The sequence below is a fragment of the Schistocerca serialis genome, chromosome 6 (assembly GCF_023864345.2).
Source record: "Schistocerca serialis cubense isolate TAMUIC-IGC-003099 chromosome 6, iqSchSeri2.2, whole genome shotgun sequence".
In the NCBI taxonomy this organism is placed as follows: domain Eukaryota; kingdom Metazoa; phylum Arthropoda; class Insecta; order Orthoptera; family Acrididae; genus Schistocerca; species Schistocerca serialis.
This window is the reverse complement of record NC_064643.1, coordinates 143,239,570-143,259,344: the sequence shown is the minus strand read 5'-3', so window position 1 is coordinate 143,259,344 and position 19,775 is coordinate 143,239,570. Positions and strand designations below refer to the sequence as shown.

Sequence of the window (19,775 nt, the reverse complement as noted above, 5' to 3'; positions counted from 1 at the left end):
GTTATCCTAAGGACAAACACGCACACCCATGCCCGACGGAGGACTCGAACCTCCGCCGGGACCAGCCGCACAGTCCACGACTGCAGCGCCTGAGACCGCTCGGCTAATCCCGCGCGGCTCAGAACGTGGCGTTCGAAGACTTATCTGCTCTGTAAAGTAGGATAGACGGTTATCTGCGGCATCTCTGCCGAAGGAGCACAATGTGGGTGCACGCACAGGTGTTTCGGAGGACACCGTTCATCGTAAATTGTTGAACATGGAGCTCAGCAGCAGATCACCCCTTCGTGTTGACATGTTGACTCTATGGCATCGTCAAGTAAGATTACAGTGTGCACCGGAATTTGACCGTCGATCAATTGAAACGCATCGGCTCTTTGCGTAAATCGCATTTTCGCTAAAGTGGGTCGATGGTAGTGGCCACAAACGCTGCGACAGTGATGAAAGGGCCGACCGGGATGGCCGAGCGGTTCTAGGAGCTACAGTCTGGAACCGCGCGACCGCTACGGCGCAGGTTCGATTCCTGCCTCGGGCATGGATGTGTGTGATGTCCTTAGGTTAGTTAGGTTTAAGTAGTTGTAAGTTCTAGGGGACTGATAACCTCAGATATTAAGTCCCATAGTGCTCAGAGCCATTTGAACCATTTGAACAGTGATGTACGGTGGCTCTAAACGCGCAATGCGCCGCAGATGTAGGGTGGTGGAAGCTGTACCTTGCATGGGACGTAAAATAGTAATCCAAGACATGCTGACATCTGAGAACCACTCACGCTTGACGTCTTCTCCGACTGCGACGTCATTTTTCAGCAGTCTAATTGTTCCTTACTCGGAGCCAGAACCGTGCTACAGTTGTTTGAGGAGCGTTTTAGTGAACTTATCTCCGCGACCAAATTCGCCTGACGTAATGCTATGGAACCCATCTAGGTCGCTATCGGGCGGCATCATCGCGTACGCAAATCAGCGGCTCGTTATTTACGCGAATTACATGACCCGTGCGTAGATATCCAAAACCACATACCTCCATTATGCATTCTGCTATTAAGCATGTGGTTATAATGTTATAATGTTTTGGCTCCTCCCTGCATGTTTAAAATAGCTACACATAGTACGGTACTAAATTTTAGACAGTTTTCACAAAGATTTGTTTCTTGTATTCAGGGGACAGAAATTGACTGCAAATAAAATACGACGTCGTAAATACAGCTGAACGTACCATTCCACCTGCATAAAGATATAGTGCGAGTGTGTATTGTACTGTGGCTCACATTTTAGACTTTCGCCTCTAGCCAGCCCAGTAACAGAAGTTACACGTCTTTTGATATTGCATTTTTAAATGATAGCAATCATTTTTATGTGCTGCAATATTTCACCAAAATTATAAAATTTACTCCGTAAAATTAAAATTTTTCCAAATGTCAAAACATTTTGCAAGGTTAGCATGGTCATGTACCTGTGAGAAAATGTCGCACTGAAATTAGAAAGCTTCGCATTGGAGAAATTTTTGTCGGAACTGTGATTGATTAATCGCCTGTCTGTAACGTTATCACCCTACTACACACCAATCATCAGTAAGAGAAATAAAATTAAGGAAAATATTATCAGAAACCAGTTACATGTTAAACACGTTCTGAAATATAAGGCGTCGGGAATCAATACATATTGCCTTTTTCGAGATAGTTAAGTTGTTAAGAAATTAAAGTAACTCAGTTCACTTGGAATTAACGCATGGTAGAAGACTATTCTGTTTCAACATACAAGGTGGTTCACGGTCGATGAAATATGACTTAAGCGTCCACATGTTACATCAACATTTCCGTAAATTATAGCATTTTACTCACTATAAAATTCTGAACCTGAAGAATTAACAAAAAATTTCAAATAGCTTTAATGTACTACACAGCACTTAAATTGCTGAACGCGACGTATTTACAAGTACTGCACAAAACATAACATATTGTCTAACAACAACGAAAACTGCAAAAAAAGCGGTAACTGCTTCTGACATTTTCTAGTATACGTTACTTCGTGTGATTCTACACTGCTGGCCATTAAAATTGCTACGCCAAGAAGAAATGCAGATGATAAACGGGTATTCATTAGCCAAATGTATTATACTAGAACTGACATGTGATTACATTTTCACGCAATTTGGGTGCATCTATCCTGAGAAATCAGTACCCAGAACAACCACATCTGGCCGTAATAACGGCCCTGATACGCGTGGGCATTGAGTCAAACAGAACTTGGATAGCGTGTACAGGTACAGCTGCCCATGCATCTTCAACACGATACCACAGTTCATCAAGAGTAGTGACTGGCGTATTGTGACGAGCCAGTTGCTCGGCCACCATTGACCAGACGTTTTCAATTGGTGAGAGATCTGGAGAATGTGCTGGCCAGGGCAGCAGTCGAACATTTTCTGTATCCAGAAAGGCCCGTACAGGACCTGCAACAAGCGGTCGTGCATTATCCTTCTGAAATGTAAGGTTTCGGAGGTATAGAATGAAAGGTAGAGCCATGGGTCGTAACACATCTGAAATGTAACGTCCACTGTTCAAAGTGCCGTCAATGCGAACAATGGTGACCGAGACGTGTAACCAATGACACCCCATACCATCACGCCGGGTGATACGCCAGTATGGCAATGACGAATACACGCTTCCAATGTGCGTTCACCCCGATGTTGCCAAACACGGATGCGACCATCATGATGCTGTAAACAGAACCTGGATTCATCCGAAAAAACGACGTTTTGCCATTCGTGCACCCAGGTTCGTCGTTGAGTACACCATCGCAACCGCTCCTGTCTGTGATGCAGCCTCAAGGGTAACCGCAGCCATGGTCTCCGAGCTGATAGTCCATGCTGCTGCAAACGTTGTCGAACTGTTCGTGCAGATGGTTGTCATCTTGCAATCGTCCCCCTCTGTTGACTCAGGGATCGAGACGTGGCTCTACGATCCGTTACAGCCATGCGGATAAGATGCCTGTCATCTCCACTGCTAGTGATACGAGGCCGTTGGGATCCAGCACGGCGTTTCGTATTACCGTCCTGAACCCACCGATTCCATATTCTGCTAACAGTCATTGTATCTCGACCAACGCGAGCAGCAATGTCGCGATACGATAAACCGCAATCGCGATGGGCTACGATCCGACCTTTATGAAAGTCTGAAACGTGATGGTACACATTTCTCCCGCTTACACGAGGCATCACAACAACGTTTCACCAGGCACCGCCGGTCAACTGCTGTTTGTGTATGAGAAATCGGTTGGCAGCTTTCCTCATGTCAGCTTGTTGTAGATGTCGCCACCGGCGCCAAACTTGTGTGAAAAGCTAATCATTTGCATATCACAGCATCTTCTTCCTACCGGTTAAGTCTCGCGTCTGTAGCACGTCATCTTCGTGGTGTAGCAATTTTAATGGCCAGTAGTGTAGAATCAGTCACCGGACTGAAGTATCGAACAAAAAAGCACATGTTCCTAGTTATGCCAAGCTCTCCTAAAAGCTGTCGTTCCCCGATCTACTGCAAGGCGAATGTTCGCAAGTAATGAAATTATCACGCGGTAGCTAGCTGGCCGTAACGGAAGGGGAAGAAATTTTAGGAAGACTGGGAGGCTCCTCAAAAAGATCGAAGAGCTACTAAGGAACGTTAGAATGGTTCGAATGACTCTGAGCACTGTCACTTAACATCTGAGAACATCAGTCCCCTAGAACTTAGAACTACTTAAACCTAACTAACCTAAGGACATCACAAACATCCATGCCCGGGGCAGGGTTCGAACCTGCCACCGTAGCGGTCGCGCGGTTCCAGTATAAAGCGCCTAGAACCGCTCGGACGCAACGGCCGGCGGAACGTTGGAGCACAATTGTGCTTGGCCTAGTCCCTGATGCTGCTAATGATGAAAATTTGGTTGTGTGACAAAGGGAATGTGGAGGTTCTCCGCAGAATCGACGAAGAAAGAGCCCATGAAAAACACTGAGCCGACCGGGGTGGCCAAGCCGTTCTAGGCGCTACAGTCTGGAACCGCGTGACCACTACGGCCACAGGTTCGAATCCTGCCTCGGGCATGGATGTGTGTGATGTCCTTAGGTCAGTTATGTTTAAGTAGTTCTAAATTCTAGGGGACTGATGACCTTAGAAGTTAAGTCCCATAGTGCTCAGAGCCACTTGAAAACACTGACAAAAACAAGGGACAGGTTTATGTGACAAGGAACGAATTCCATGGTAGCAGAGGCAACTACAGAGTATTGCTGTGGGGAATGACAGTGGATGAATGATTAATCAATTACGTAGGGTGTAAGTGGGAGGTTCTGTTGAAGAGGGGTAAATCGTACGGATCGTATCGAACCGGTGAGTAAGTTTCATAGAGCCTTAACTGTGGTAAACTAGGAACACCACTTCGAAAGATTCAGCCTTTGTTCTGTAGGTGTGATCTAGATGTAGCAAGTAAGCTGGAGAGTCCTTGAGACGCAACTGTCGCAACGCGAGCACGGCACCGAAACCGAAGGTCGCGCCGCGGGTGTAGGGTCCTGCGGCTGTCGGCTGTCGGCTGGTGGGTGCCACCAGGTGACACGCCGGCGTTTTTGCGGGCCGCTCCCCGCGCAGACATCCGCCGCCTCCAAGGCCGGCCGCGCCGTGCCAGCCGCGCCGGCCTTCCGGCTCACAGCGCGTCGCCTCCGCGCCACTATAAGAGGGCGCGGCGCGCCTCCAGCCGCCAGAGTTCAGCTTCCAGCCAGCAGCCTCCAGACATGCAGCCACTCTCTGCCCTCAGCGCCCTCCTGCTGGCGCTGGTCGCTCCCTCCTGGGCCACCACCAACGGCCGCGGCATCGTCTACGAGATCCACGAGGTGCCCGACAAGGGCGAGGCCATCGCCACCGCACAGAGCTACCCCGTGGGCGTCGGGGTCGGCGTCGGCGGGCTCGGCTTAGGTTACGGGGGAGGACTGGGAGGAGCAGGTGAGTCAGTGTGGGGCCGATGTTCTGGCGCTGCAGGATTACTGACACACTGAACCATCAGGTGCCGTGAAAAGAAATGTTTATTACACCTGCCTGTTTCGGTTGTGCAAATCATCTATATCTACATCCATACTCCGCAAGCCACCGGACGGTGTGTGGCGGAGGGTACCCTGAGGACCTCTATCGGTTCTCCCTCCTATTCCAGTCTCGTATTGTTCGTGGAAAGAAAGATTGTCGGTATGCCTCCGTGTGGGCTCTAATCTCTCTGATTTTATCCTCATGGTCTCTTCGCGAGATGTACGTAGGAGGGAGCAATACACTGCTTGACTCCTCGGTGAAGGTATGTTCTCGAAACTTCAACAAAAGCCCGTACCGAGCTACTGAGCGTCTCTCCTGCAGAGTCTTCCACTGGAGTTTATCTATCATCTCCGTAACGCTTTCGCAGTTACTAAATGATCCTGTAACGAAGCGCACTGCTCTCCGTTGGATCTTCTCTATCTCTTCTATCAACCCCATCTGGTACGGATCCCACACTGCTGAGAAGTATTCAAGCAGTGGGCGAACAACCGTACTGTAACCTACTTCCTTTGTTTTCGGATTGCCTTTCCTTAGGATTCTTCCAATGAATCTCAGTCTGGCATCTTCTTTACCGACGATTAACTTTATATGATCATTCCATATTAAATCACTCCTAATGCCTACTCCCAGATAATTTATGGAATTAACTGCTTTCCGTTGCTGGCCGGCTATATTGTAGCTAAGTGATAAAGGATCTTTCTTTCTATTTATTCGCAGCACATTACAATTGTCTACATCAGGCGACTGAAATTTTTCAGTTACAGTATTCGCATGTATGCATGCATGCCATTCAACTGTACTGCCTTTTCAATTTCTATATTTTTAATTCATCAGTCGTCTGACTTGTTTGACGTGGTCCGTACGAACTGCCAACCTCTTCATCTGAATCTACCCTAGCTCCCGTAATTAACAATTCAACCACTTTCCTCTCCACAGCTTTACGTTGTGCAGTTCCCTCTAGTACCACCGAATTCATTCCCTGATGTCGCATAAAACTGTCCGTTGATCTTTTCAGTATTTTCCACGAGCTATTTTTTCGACGATTTTGCGGAGAGCCTCCGCGTTTCTTAATCACGCCACCTAATTTTCAACATCTTTCCATCGTACTATATCTCAAACGCTTGTATTCTCTTCTGCTCCCAACACAATATTGCGCTCACAAAATTCATTGTCACAAATTCATTCCTAAATTAAGTCCATATTTGATAATAGTAGACTTCTCTTGAGCAGTAATGTCCTCCTTACCTCTGGTAGTGTTCTTTTTATGACCTACCTCCTGCTGTTACAAGATATTTAGCTTCCACGGTACTGTAATTCCATACATCATCTACTTCGTGGTCCCTGCATATCATGTTAAGCTTATCACTAATCTCATTTCTTGTACTCAGTGGATGTGGATATGGATAAAGCATGTGGTCAGTATACCGCTCTCCCAGCTGTCGTCAGTTTTAGCTACGGGAGGCACTATCAGTCAAGTAGCTCCTCAACTGGCACCACATCTGTCAACAGCTCTCGGCAGACCTGGACAATCCAACTGCTAGCCAAACCCGACTGCGCATAGCTTTGGTGATCCGAAGCAAACCGGTGTTACCACTGCAGAACTGCTGTTGACATGTTGTCAAAGGATTAGTCTAAATATATATACAGGTTTAGCTTTTTTTAACTTATCTTCTATGATAAGTGGAACCGTCAGCATTGCCACGTGTGTTCCCACCTTTCCCTGGAACTTAAACTGATCTACCTGTCATGCCTCCTCTAGTTTCTCAGTTCATTGATAAGTAATTCGTGTCAGTATTTTCCAACCATGACGTGTTAAGCTGATAGTCCGGTGAAATTCACGCCTATCAGGCTGGGTCTCCCAAACATCTCAATATTTCTGGGGGTATATCGTTGACTTCACGTATCTTCCATGTCATCTTCACGTACTTCTCTATCTACAAAACTGTTCTCAAGTTCGTTTCTTTTACCTTCTGCGTATTTCTAATAGCCTTCTGCATTCTATTCTTTGCTTGCCACCTGCACATCTTGAAATTCATACACTTGCTTCCTTTTTTTTCAGAAGATGTAAAGTGATAGAAAGCTGTGAAGTAATGGAATCACAGACTATTTTGTAGTTATGTGGCTGGCTGTGGCAAGTTGTCAGAACCGCTCGGTCGCAGGTCTGGGCAGCTACTACCCCGTAGCAGCCTACGGCGTCGGCGGTCTGGGCGGCGTCGGCGTCGGCGGCGTCGGCGGCCTGGGCGGCGTGGGCGGCGGCGGCGGCTTCGTGTCCGGCAAGGCGCTCAACAGCTACGGGGGCGGCGGCTACGCCGGGGGCCTGTCCGGGGGCGGCGGCCTGGCGCAGAGCGGCGGCTACGCGGCCGGCGGCGGTAAGAAGGGCGAGGCGGGCGCGCTGTCCAGCGTCGCCTTCTCCGGCGGGCAGGGCGCGCGCGCCGTCAACAAGGCCGACCAGGGATTCTACGGCGGCGCCGCCGGCGGGCTCAACAACTACAACCAGGGCGGCGCCTTCCAGCACGGCCTGGCTCGCGGCCAGCAGGGTGAGTCCTCACACAGGCCTCTGGCAGGTTATTAACAGCACGCTGCAAAACCACTGCCAAATGTTCCCAGCTGGGAGTCTCTACGCCCCACCATCACCTCGCCCGATAGTTGGCTGAACGTCAAATGGCAAGGGATAGGCTGTTGGCATAGGATAGGCTACACTAGATTCGGTTTGAATAGGCGTCGGAAGGTCGAACGATAACGATTGACCGCCAAGTCATATTCAGCTGACAGGCGTCACCACATGCTAATATGGGCATGTGGTCAAGAGACCGTTCTTTCGGCCGCTGCCAGTTCTCTTGACAGGAGCCGCTATTTCTTAAGCAAATAGCACTTCAATTGGCGTCACAAAGGTGAGTACACTCCACTTGCCAGCAGCGTTCGTCAGACTCGAACACTCACCCATCCAAGCACTAGCCAAGCCCGACAGCGCTGAACTTCGTCGATACGACGGGAACCGGCGTTACCACTGCGGCAAGGCGTTTGAATACCTATTGAGGTATGGAACAGAAATTACACAAAACGAACTTAAAAAAGCGCTACTAACCAAGGCAGACCCCTAAACTGCTACTTGGCCGTCATGTCACCCCCCCCCCCCCCCCCACTACTGACCTACTGACCTAAGCCATGGAATGCCGGCCAGTGTGGCCGTGCGGTTAAAGGCGCTTCAGTCTGGAACCGCGTCACCGCTACGGTCGCAGGTTCGAATCCTGCCTCGGGCGTGGATGTGTGTGATGTCCTTAGGTTAGTTAGGTTTAATTAGTTCTAAGTTCTAGGCGACTGATGACCTCAGAAGTTAAGTCGCATAGTGCTCAGAGCCATTTGAACCTTAAGCCATGGAAGGTAAGTGGGTTGAGTCAGGCAGGTGGTTGCATGGAACTACTGCAGTACTTTGGATCGACATGGAGACGTCACAAAATGGCAGGATGGATATCGTACTGCTGTCCTTGTATTGTTCTAATGCACTTCGCCGTGTCCTTCTGACATACATGCAAAGTACATAAGAACAAAAAAGGCACGGAGTATTTCACGCCAAATAACTGGGCTTCATCTCTAATTATATGTCTGTTCCTGTAAGGGACTCTTAGCATCTGTGCGAGTGTAGGATTTAGACTAAAGAGGTGACGTATGGAAGTTTGGGCCGATATGAGGAGCGTGTGCGGGTGGCCGAGGCGATCAAAGCGAAAACATGCGTTAAGTGGAAGATCCGCGTTCCGCGTTCGAGTCCCGCCTCGTGCACCTATTTTCGTTGTCACCAATGCATAGTGCAGCTAAATTTTAGCAATATTCGCAAATGTGAATATGATTTCGTATGGAAGAAAGGAGCTATAGTGTTCGAAAGTTAGTAAAACTGCACTATTTGTTACGTGTCTACATCGAATCATGTACCAATCGCAGCCAGCTAACATGGCGTAAGAGATCTGTACGTAAACAGAACTTAACCGACAGGGACCGCCGAGCAGTTTCATATCTTGTCGACGGCAGCAGGTTTCAACCGTGACAGGAACTGGTGCTGTCAGTAACTGCAAGTCTACCTTCACAAGTTTCTGAGCGAAAGTTTCCAGAGTAACAGAATGTAACAGACATTTCGAGTCGGTTATTTCGCAGTACGCCATTTCCCAAATTGGGACACGAAGCTGCACGCCTTCAATGGGCCACAACACACAGAGATTTGACAGTAGCTGGATGGAAGTGTTTAATATGGTCCAACGAGTCGTGATTTTTGTAATAACAGTTCTGAACTTTCCATCGATTGGATCTGACAGATTTCATGTAACACACACACAGAATTGCTGAAGAAAAATGACGAAAATAGCGGATAGAACAAAAGAGCAAAGAAAGTGGTAAACCGTGAGTCTAAAAACTGAAATATTGTGGGGGTCGAATCCCGGCCGGACCATGGAATTTTCAGTTTGCTTTCAAACTAGCGTTCACCTGCCAATCACGAGAAAATTGGCCAGGAACGACACGTAGCTAGGACTCCGCATTGAAGTGTGGGTCCCTTTTCCTCCGTAGACCGGTTGTGAAGCAACAGAGCGTTGAGCTACGAGGAAAAAAATTCCGCGCAATATCGTTTGGCATATTTGTGTGGAAGTGTAATATATGATATTTTAAGAATGCCAGTAGCCCCCTGGTTCTGATTATTGCCTTTATACGCGATGCCATACATTTACTTCAGACTCCAAAGTAAAGTAGCTGCTATTTTACTCCTATACATGAGGGTGGTTTGAAGGTATGTCGATAGCTTCAGTGAAACTTTTCAAACACCCGCACAATGTTTGGTTCTGGCTATTATTACGTATTCTGCATGATGTCGTTGAACCACATATTCATAAATATACGAGAAACTCATTTAGTGAAGCGTGTCACATTTCACGGAAGCTTCGATACAGAGGCCAATATGTAATGGCAAGCTCGGATACCGTCAGACAAATTGCCTACATCATATGGCTTCAGGTGTATGGCTAGCATCATTTGTCACGTGAGAATGACAGCAGCGCAGAAACTAGTAACGTAAGTGATTTTCCAGTATCGTAACGGGAAACATGTGTTCGGAACGAGACCAACGCCGACAGTGACGGATTGGACGTTAAGGTCCTGTTACTTTCGAAACAGAATGCGTTATAATTAGCTAACGTTTCAGTTAACAGCCATCGCGCAAGTACGTAGGTGTGACAGTGACAGCAAATTTACAGTAGTACACGAGACGGACATCTCAATTTCAAAATCCAGTGCGGGAAACGTTTGACAGTGTGACAGCACATGGAAACACCTGCATGTTGACTAGGAGAGTTGAAACTCAAAGTAAGATTTATGTGGTGAGGGGACCTAAAATTTCAAGTAATTCATAGGAGAATGTTACAAAGACATGATCACAGTCTCATTAGCAAGAGACTGATTTATCAGCGGACGTACATGTTGACAAGCCATGGATGTGTCTTCTCTAGAAGTTTGCGCCACATGAGACTGTGGATCTGGCCTGACGCCATGATGGCTAACTATCGACCTGTTTCTTTAACTGGTTTGGGTCACGAAACCGACTATCAGTATCGGATTTGCTCATATCGCTGGTGTGAAGAATCACGATCTCTGTAAACAGTCAGCTTCGCAGACGTCTTCGATGAAAAAAGACGAAGCGTGTGTGTATATTACATTCCACAGTCTATTCAGTATAGTTAAACTCAGGCCGAACGTGGGCGGCTTGGTGACATGTGTTCTAACAGTTGACAGAACCTGGGTACGTTATTATGAGCCAGAGAGCGAAAAACGTCTGGCGGTACCCGTCTTCCCAAGTATATAAAATTTTGAAGTTTTGACCCCTTCAGTTAGTCGTCCTGTAGAGAACCGCTGCAAAGACGGTCGAAATGTCAGTTGCTTTTACTGTTCTGTAATGACGAAGGATAGTACCAAAAATAATTTCATTACAAATGGTACCTTCCCCTTATAGGATCATTTCCACGGTCCTCCGTAGTAAGAACAGCCGGTCCGGAACTGCGCGACTGCTACGGTCGCAGGTTCGAATCCTGCCTCGGGCATGGATGTGTGTGATGTCCTTAGGTTAGTTAGGTTTAAGTAGTTCTAAGTTCTAGGGGACTGATGATCACAGATGTTAAGTTCAAAATGGTTCAAATGGTTCTGAGCACTATGGGACTCAACTGCTGAGGTCATTAGTCCCCTAGAACTTAGAACTAGTTAAACGTAACTAACCTAATGACATCACAAACATCCATGCCCGAGGCAGGATTCGAAACTGCGACCGTAGCGGTCTCGCGGTTCCAGGCTGCAGCGCCTTTAACCGCACGGCCACTTCGGCCTGCTAAATGTTAAGTCCCATAGTGCTCAGAGCCATTTGAACCAAGAACAGCCAAATACTGACCACTATGGACAGCGTGCGGCACAATGCAATGTTGGAGAAGAAATTATAAAAAGATTCTTTTTTTGGAGTCTTATTAAAAATGAGTGTTTTCTACTAATTTTTCCTCTTCTACTTCGTATTCATGGTCTTCAGTTTGTAAATCTGGTGGACCTGAAGCCCCTTGTAATAAGCCAATGAACAAGCTAACGCATTTCCACGTCGGCAGGACACGTGAAATGGTGATCCCTGTCAAAGATAGCCATATACAAACAGACTGAGTCAGCAAAGCTGTTTACCTCGCGTTTTCCCAGAACCGTTTAAGGTGTTAGAATTCCATTTTCACCAAAACGAATTGCGAAAAAGTGGGGACCAAATGACTAGTCTCTTTACAGAGATATTGGGATCAACTTAAGATTTTTCAAATGGAGTTTCTGGTGCTAGTACCGCAATCCCAAAAAAATTCAACGGCGTTTCACTCTTCAAAATACGATTACTTGCGACTGGTTTTGAGCTCAATTAGATGTGGGCTTAATAGGAAGTTTACATTTCAAACACATTTGTACGAACTAGTACTAGCCGATTTCGCCTTCTACCCACACTTCCGCAATTATCTCGCGAACGCCATCTGGAGCTGATGCTGAGTATTTCTGTCTGAATCAGTCCTTCCTCACAACTCTTACTCCCAGAAAGTACAGAGAGTTGCTGTAACTTTTCACGCTAGTACGGAAACTTAAATTTCCGGTACAGTTGAGCACAACTACAGCTCTGTCACCGCATACCTGTGGCCAGTACACAGTCTGAACCAGACCACCACCGACAAACTTTCAGAGACGGCAATATGGACTAAAACAAGACAGAAGAGTTGTGCAAAGTGCATATCGTAAGAGCTGTGAGTACTTGTTCTTCTTCGTTACTGTGAAACGGATCCATTCTATGCAAAGCTCCTTACTTTCCTTGTCTTTAGAGGTGATGGCGTAGACGGAAACAGGAGAAAACTATCAAGTTAACATGGACGCTAACGCACATACGTTACGAGCTACAATCACTTGTTCACTACTGTGAACACGTGGTTCTAAAGCCGGCCGAAGTGGCCGTGCGGTTAAAGGCGCTGCAGTCTGGAACCGCAAGACCGCTACGGTCGCAGGTTCGAATCCTGCCTCGGGCATGGATGTTTGTTATGTCCTTGGGTTAGTTAGGTTTAACTAGTTCCAAGTTCTAGGGGACTAATGACTTCAGAAGTTGAGTCCCATAGTGCTCAGAGCCATTTGAACGTGGTTCTAACTCATAAGGTATGCACGTTAGAGCCCATGTTTAGTAGACTTATTTTCTTGGTTTTGTCCATACTAGCTCGTCTGAAAACATGGAAAGGAAAGACGTTACACTATCAAAGATGAACAAGTACTCATAACTCTTAAGGTAAGCATTTTAGATTCCATGGTTACCGGACATGTTTTTCTTGTTTTGATCCATACTAGCATCTCTGAAAGTTTGTCGGCAGAGATATGATTCACCCTGTATTTTCGCTTCGCGCCAAGTTTTTAAAGGTTCGCATATACAGAGCCATCTCGGGAGCAAATTCAAGATTTACATCTGCGAGATAAAAGAACAGCCACCAGGTGAAAACATTGCTCCAGACGGACGCGGTTTTTAAGGCGCTGGCCTCCGCTTTCGGGAGCGTCGCGGCCCCCGGCCGGCGGCAAGAACGCGCATAACAAACTAGTTAGCGCGCGGCGCTTGTGGTAACACCTCACGTAACTCATCTGGCGGCAAATTACGTGGCGGTCCGGGCGGCGCCCGAATATTAACGATAGCGCCGGACTCGCCTATTCTTGGGGAACGTCCGGCGGTGATGGAGTGGGGGCGCGCGCCCTATCTCTGGGCGGCGCCGCCCCGGGCCAGGGGCTATATTGCAGCACAGCACAGCACAGCACGGGCCGGGAAAAGTAGACGTCTCGTCCAGCGGATTGTCACCCAACAGCGGCAGTGGGGATGGTCACGTCAGCACAGCAGGAGGCATCGCTGTCAGTCTGACTACCTGGTCAAGGCAAGCGTATGCACCCAGTATTGCTTGCCTTCCAAAAAGCTGTCGAGTCTACAACACACCGATACTCATTAACCAAAGTACGATCATTTGATTAAACAAGGGTGTAAGTGCGATTACTCCTGGTCTTACTCAGTATGTCACCTGGCGTACAATTACCAACAACTTCAAAAATTTCGCAGATCATCCGGTAGTCTACTCGCTCCAGTCACATTAATGTGACCTCCCCTATGGTCGACGTCAACGAGCAGCGATCACTCGAACACAGGCGGGAGATGGCAGCACTAGCAGTCTTACTTCTTCTTTTACTTGTGCCTTATTGCCCGCGGATACGCATGGTCGGCATGGTTAATCGGATGTGGCAATGTTAGTTGAAGGGATGGCCGGATTCCCGTCCTGCCGCCACCCCGTACTCGCCGGGAAGTAATTAGTGTACTGCAACTGTCTGTGACGAGTGAAATCCACGGAATAGTGCGAAAGTGTTCAGATGTCTGCGAGCCGTGTGACTGAGGCGGGAACAGCCCGGTATTCACCTAGGGGGATGTGGAAAACCGCCTAAAAACCACATCCAGGATGGCCGGGTCACCAGCCCTCGTCGCTAATCCGCCGGGCGGATTCGATCCGGGGCCAACGCGCCTACCCGAGTCCAGGAAGCAGCGCGTTAGCGCGCTCGGCTAACCAGGCTGGTTGTGGCATCACAAGCCGTGGAGGGTATATAATAGCTGTCGAGGGGATGCAGATAACAGTGCAGTTGTTTTCATAATGCGGAAGCGGAGCGAAAATGATCATTGGTTTTCGGGCCAAGGATGTAAACATTTCTGAAACGTCTAAGTCTGTAAACATTTCGCCTGCCGCCGTGATTAAAGTATACCGTGTACGGTGGAATGGCGGTATCCAAACTGACGTAAATGTGGTGCACTGCAGACCATTGATGACAGGTGTGAATGACGGTTGCAGAGAGGCGTATGGGCTAATAGACGCGCAACCGTTGAGCCACTGACTGCCCGATGAACCAAAGGGGCTACCAACAGTTTCTCCTGAACGACTATTCAGCGAATGTTGCTGTGTATGGGCCTCAGCGCCGGGCGCCTGATTCATGCACCTATGCTGACTGCTGTTTGCCGGAAACGACTGGAATTTGCACGCCAGTGCTGCAACTGAAATGGCGGGAGGATAAAATGAAAATACAAACTCGCTATGTTCGCCAAAGCAACTGGTCAGACTGTGGCTGATATACAGTGGCTGACGTTCAGTGCGTTGCGCAATATACCCGTATGTGTAGAGGAAAATGTAGGAAGCTCTAGAAGAGGATGTCATGTCTAAGATTCGAGACTGGTATGACGATAACAAAGAAACAGAATTAGGTAGCGCACAGTTATTAAAACAGACATCATATTTTTAGTTTTGTAGTAAACAATGCAACTCATTATTTTGAAAAGACGGCCCTTCGCGTACAACCAGCATAGTCGTTATTCGTTTTTTTTTTTTTTTTTTTTTTTTTTTTTGCTTTTGGTTACGTGGCATCACAAGCTCCTCAGTGAGTAATCCTCTTTTTTTTAAGATAGCTAAGGGGCTTATGAAGAACGCCAAGGAAAAGAATAAGACCGACTGGAATACAAAATATGGGGGAGATTCAGCACAAGATGCTAAGTATTTCTTGTAACACGGCGGAAAAATTACTCAAGTTGAAAGAGAAACCGAGGAGCGTGAGGTCTACGTCAGGCAACGCGCGGAACAGACAATCTTTAATATACTCGTATTTATTTTTATTGTAGGATCACAGGAGCTCAGAAACTTTCAGGGTAGATAACCTTTGAAATGCTGAGGCGGGTCTAACACATCTTAATGATAACAGTAACGCGTGAAGTTATGGGAATGGCTGTTTCGTAATATTTAGCTCGATTCAAATGGCTCTAAGCACTATGGGACTTAACATCTGAAGTCATCAGTCCCCTAGACTTAGAACTACTTAAACCTGTCTAACCCAAGGATATCATACACAGCCATACCAGGCAGGATTCGAACATGCGACCGTAGCAGCAGCGCGGTTCCGGACTGAAGCGCCTAGAACCACTCGGCCACATGCCGGCTTAGCTCGATTATTTCACTGAAACCGTTGCATAGTGATTGTACGATGAAACAGTGATTCAAGGGGAGAAAAAGAAATGGAGTTAGTGTGAAATGATTTGACTGATAATGCTACAAGACCGAGGGATAGGAAATAAGCAGTCTGTCTGTACTGTTTGTAATAACCTTGCTTATGTACCCTAGTAACCTACTGAATAGATCCATACATTTTTAAAAAAAAATATGTTAAATAGTGTGGAGGAAATTTGGGATTCGTTAGAAACTGCTAAGAACTGTTTTTACAAGTGCCTCCCCCTGAAACGCTTTGACAGTGGACGTAACTTCCGCAGGTAATTCAGGAAAGCTATTTACACAATCGTGCTTTGCTGAAGCGACATGCGTATCTCACAATCTTGTAACTAGTGGGCTCACTTTTATTTTCAGCCCTCACCGCTGGCGCGGTGAAGGCCGGAGGTGGCCATCGCAAGGGCCACAGCAGCAAGGGCTTCCAGAACTACCACCACAAGGACGAGTCGGGTCAAACCTCCACCTTCTTCGACGAGGCCAGCGATGAGGGTGACCACTTCAAGTACACAGGCCAGCAGGTGAGTACCGGCGCCACCCGTACAGTAGTCTCGTAGTCTGCGCTGCGGTTCTGAAGGGCTCCACTCAGAGGCTACGTCTGATCCATTTGAATGTTACGTGGAACTACACATTCTCTGCTCTTTCGTTTCCCGAGAGGTATCTTTTCGCTTAACTGGCTCTTCTCGAAAAGAATATTTACGCTAAAAACATACAGCAATCTGAAACGGATAACTTACTTTATAGCCCCTCATATCTGGTGCTGGGTTGTTCAATTAGTCTCCTCTTCCAATTATGTCGGCGACATTGAAGTACCGTACGCAAATGCCACACTGTCCGCTTGCAATTCTCTTGTCTCCATCACTCCTTTCATTTCTCGTCGCCATTCCCTACTCGCAATTTAAGGATGCAATTAAAGATACGGGAGGAGACTCCACCTGTGTGTCTTTTATACGATATATATTTCGATACAAAATCCAGTACACTGATTAAGGGGACCCGCACCCTCCTATACCTGCCGCGATCAATTTAAGGAACGTTTTCTCTTACACCATCTGCCTATTAAGATATTTCTTGGGACTGTCGTGGTGGGTAAATATGACATAATTTGTCAAAGTGAGTTCAGTATATTGGAAATTATTCTTCAAACATAATTGTTAATTTTTTATTGCTGAATAAATTGTAACGTCTTTTTCTCCACTCTCTGTTGGCACCGATATTTTATTTTTCATATATTTTGAGGAGGCTATGATAAAATACATAAAGCGATAAGTAGTACGTACACTGAAAATTTTAAGTTTATATCTCTAACAGTTCACTTGAAAATAGCAAGAAATCACATTACCTGAAGTGGTGTTTGAAGTTTCAACAACATTTTAATGAAATCCCTGACTATGAAAGAATTTGTCTGTGTCACTAGACAACTCCTCACCTATTCTTTTAACAGCTTTCGTATTTTGCTCGGTTGCCTCTTCAAATACTTCTGCTTCATTTTACCATCCTTCTTCCTCCCGTCTTTGCACGCACTAATCGATTCCAGAGCGCATGACACTTAATATTTACTTTGGTGTTGATGACAACAGCATCATATTGTCCAGTATGCAGAGCATAATATACTCCATCTACAGAATTCCTGCATTTACTTATAGATGGAATATGACCGAAGGGGTGAAAAACTTGGAGGAAATACAATAACATAGCAACGATCAGCCCATGTTTATACACAATGCCACATTCCACAATAATTTGTCATGGACGGTATAAAGCCAATTTTCAGACGTATTTGCTACACTACATTTCACGAAGAAATGTCTTTATAATCATACAAAGTCAGAATGGAACTGTGAACAATGTGATTTGACATAATGTTCAGATTCATGAAGTTCCTTTGCGGCTATTGTTGGTGCTGATATGTTTCCGCACACAACTTTATAATCATACAAAGTCAGAATGGAACTGTGAACAATGTGATTTGACATAATGTTCAGATTCATGAAGTTCCTTTGCGGCTATTGTTGGTGCTGATATGTTTCCGCACACAACTTTACAATCATACAAAGTCAAAATGGAACTGTGAACAATGTGATTTGACATAATGTTCAGATTCATGAAGTTCCTTTGCGGCTATTGTTGGTGCTGATATGTTTCCGCACACAACTTCGCTACTGCCAGTAGCACTGTCCGCATTAACCTAACCTGGAGGTTTGTTCTTTTTAAAAATTCTATTACTTCATACCACCTCCTTTGCACTAAATCAGCAATACAGTTCACAAAGCAATGATAAAGATATTATATTATTACATCTTTGAATGATAGCTCATGAGACTAGGGTGGACTGTTGCAAAATTTCGCCATTTTCGGCCAAACATCCCAGTAGGTTACGGAACCCTCCGGAGTCCCTAGTTTGGCATTCGACTGGTGAGCAAGGGAAGCATGATTGTTTGCCAGCTATGGCCATAGTTTCGACGTCATAAACGCATGTTCCATCTTCTGTTACGACACTTCAGTAGGTCTGCACTGCTGTTCACTTCACATAGGTACTCATGAACATCTTGCTTTCGCCGCTTTTTTGTTCAAAGTCAACAATTTTTTAACATATTATGATGTGACACGTTCCGTACACAAAACATCACAAAAAATGTCATGGTTTGAGCCAGTTGATACGCAAATGTCATCAGTCCCTTGCTGATTGTTCATGACCATTTTTTCGAAACGCTTATATCACTCACAAATCCTTGTTTTACTGATAGCAGACTCACAAAAAGCAATTTTTACATTTCTAATAAATCACTGATCCATTTTTGTAGAAAATAATCGCCGAAACCGTCAAAACACATGCCGAAACTGTCAAAACACATGTAACATTTCGGACACCCAACAACAGGCTAAGTACCCGATATGGTTAACGATGTAGATATTTTCCAGGCGTTTACCAACGGAACAACAAAAAAATCGCGCGAAAATAACACAGAATGTAGAATTATGAAATCGCCGTTGCTCAACTAACACGCCTCGTACACTACAAAATGCAGATGAACAAAATAATCAATCTGCTGTCCCCTTACTCTAGTCCACTCCCCGGCTGCCTCCTTAAGAAGTGCAGAAACGTTTCGGCCGGTGACTCATCTTCAGCAGTGTAAAAGGTGGCGCGTCTCGCATGTCGACAGGGCGGCTTCGGCGTGCAGGACGGGTCGCAGTACGGCGGCAAGCTGGAGGACGCGCGCTTCGCGGCCGAGCAGGCTGCGCGCAAGGGCGGCTTCGGCCACGGCTTCGCCGTCGACGACGCCTCCGGCCACAAGGGGTCGCGCGGCCAGCAGGCCTTCTACGGCGGCGAGCAGGGCTACGGGCAGAGCGCCGCCTACGACGACTTCGGCAAGAAGGTGGCGCAGCAGGGACAGCAGTTCGGCGGCCAGCACGGCGCCTCGTACGGCCAGGGCTTCTCCAAGGGCGGTTACGGCGGGGTCGGAGGTTACTACTAGGGCCGGCAGTTACCTGCTGCCGCGGAAAACGTGTACATACAGCGGAACCCCGCCAGAGGCACTCTTCGCATCACGCTGTCTAGACTGTGGTCTGTTCCAGTCCACACAGTCTTCTCTACTGTTTGAGGTGCTAGACGTCTTTAGTGCACTGCACTAAGCTTAACAAGTCTTGCCCAAATATACATTCTTCAGATCTATTAACAATTTGTCCATTCTCTCACTGCCTCCACTACAAAGATTAGCTTCCGTCAGTCCGAGCAAATGAAATTCTATAGGCCGATCACGCAAAGTAGTGTCTCGAAATCGTAACAGCACTGTGGATTGTCGAGCCACTTTATGCGTTCATGTACTCGGGGCAAACGAAAACGATCTTACGTACCTCTGGATCCACAGCCAGTGTAAATCTCTTAAATGAAGCAATATTGCTGCTCCCTTGGGCACTATTGAGTAATACCGCAAGAAAAATTATAGTGCTGCTGAGTTCGTGCGCCAGCGGTCTTGCCGCAGTGGTAACACCTGTTTCCGTCACATCACAAAAGCTAAGCACTGTCGGGTTTGGCTAGCACATGGATGGGTGACCGTCCGGCTCTGGCAAGCGGGGTGCACTCAGAAATTGAGGAGCTACTTGCTTGAGACGTAGCTGCTCCGTTCACGAAAACTAACACCGACCGGGAGAGTTGT

General features: G+C 46.8%; 1 protein-coding gene across 1 annotated transcript in view; it reads left to right on the top strand.

Annotated features, from left to right (window-relative positions):
- Nucleotides 1–19,298, top strand: part of LOC126484695 (uncharacterized) — a 153,277-nt gene extending 133,979 nt beyond the window's left edge. Inside the window, exons 2-5 of the mRNA XM_050108291.1 lie at nucleotides 4,565–4,954; nucleotides 7,192–7,569; nucleotides 15,979–16,139; nucleotides 18,783–19,298. Of these exons, the coding sequence (XP_049964248.1) occupies nucleotides 4,565–4,954; nucleotides 7,192–7,569; nucleotides 15,979–16,139; nucleotides 18,783–19,094 (1,241 nt within the window). The 3' untranslated portion in view covers nucleotides 19,095–19,298. The remainder of the gene's footprint in view (nucleotides 1–4,564; nucleotides 4,955–7,191; nucleotides 7,570–15,978; nucleotides 16,140–18,782) is intronic.
- Nucleotides 19,299–19,775: the final 477 nt, after the last annotated feature.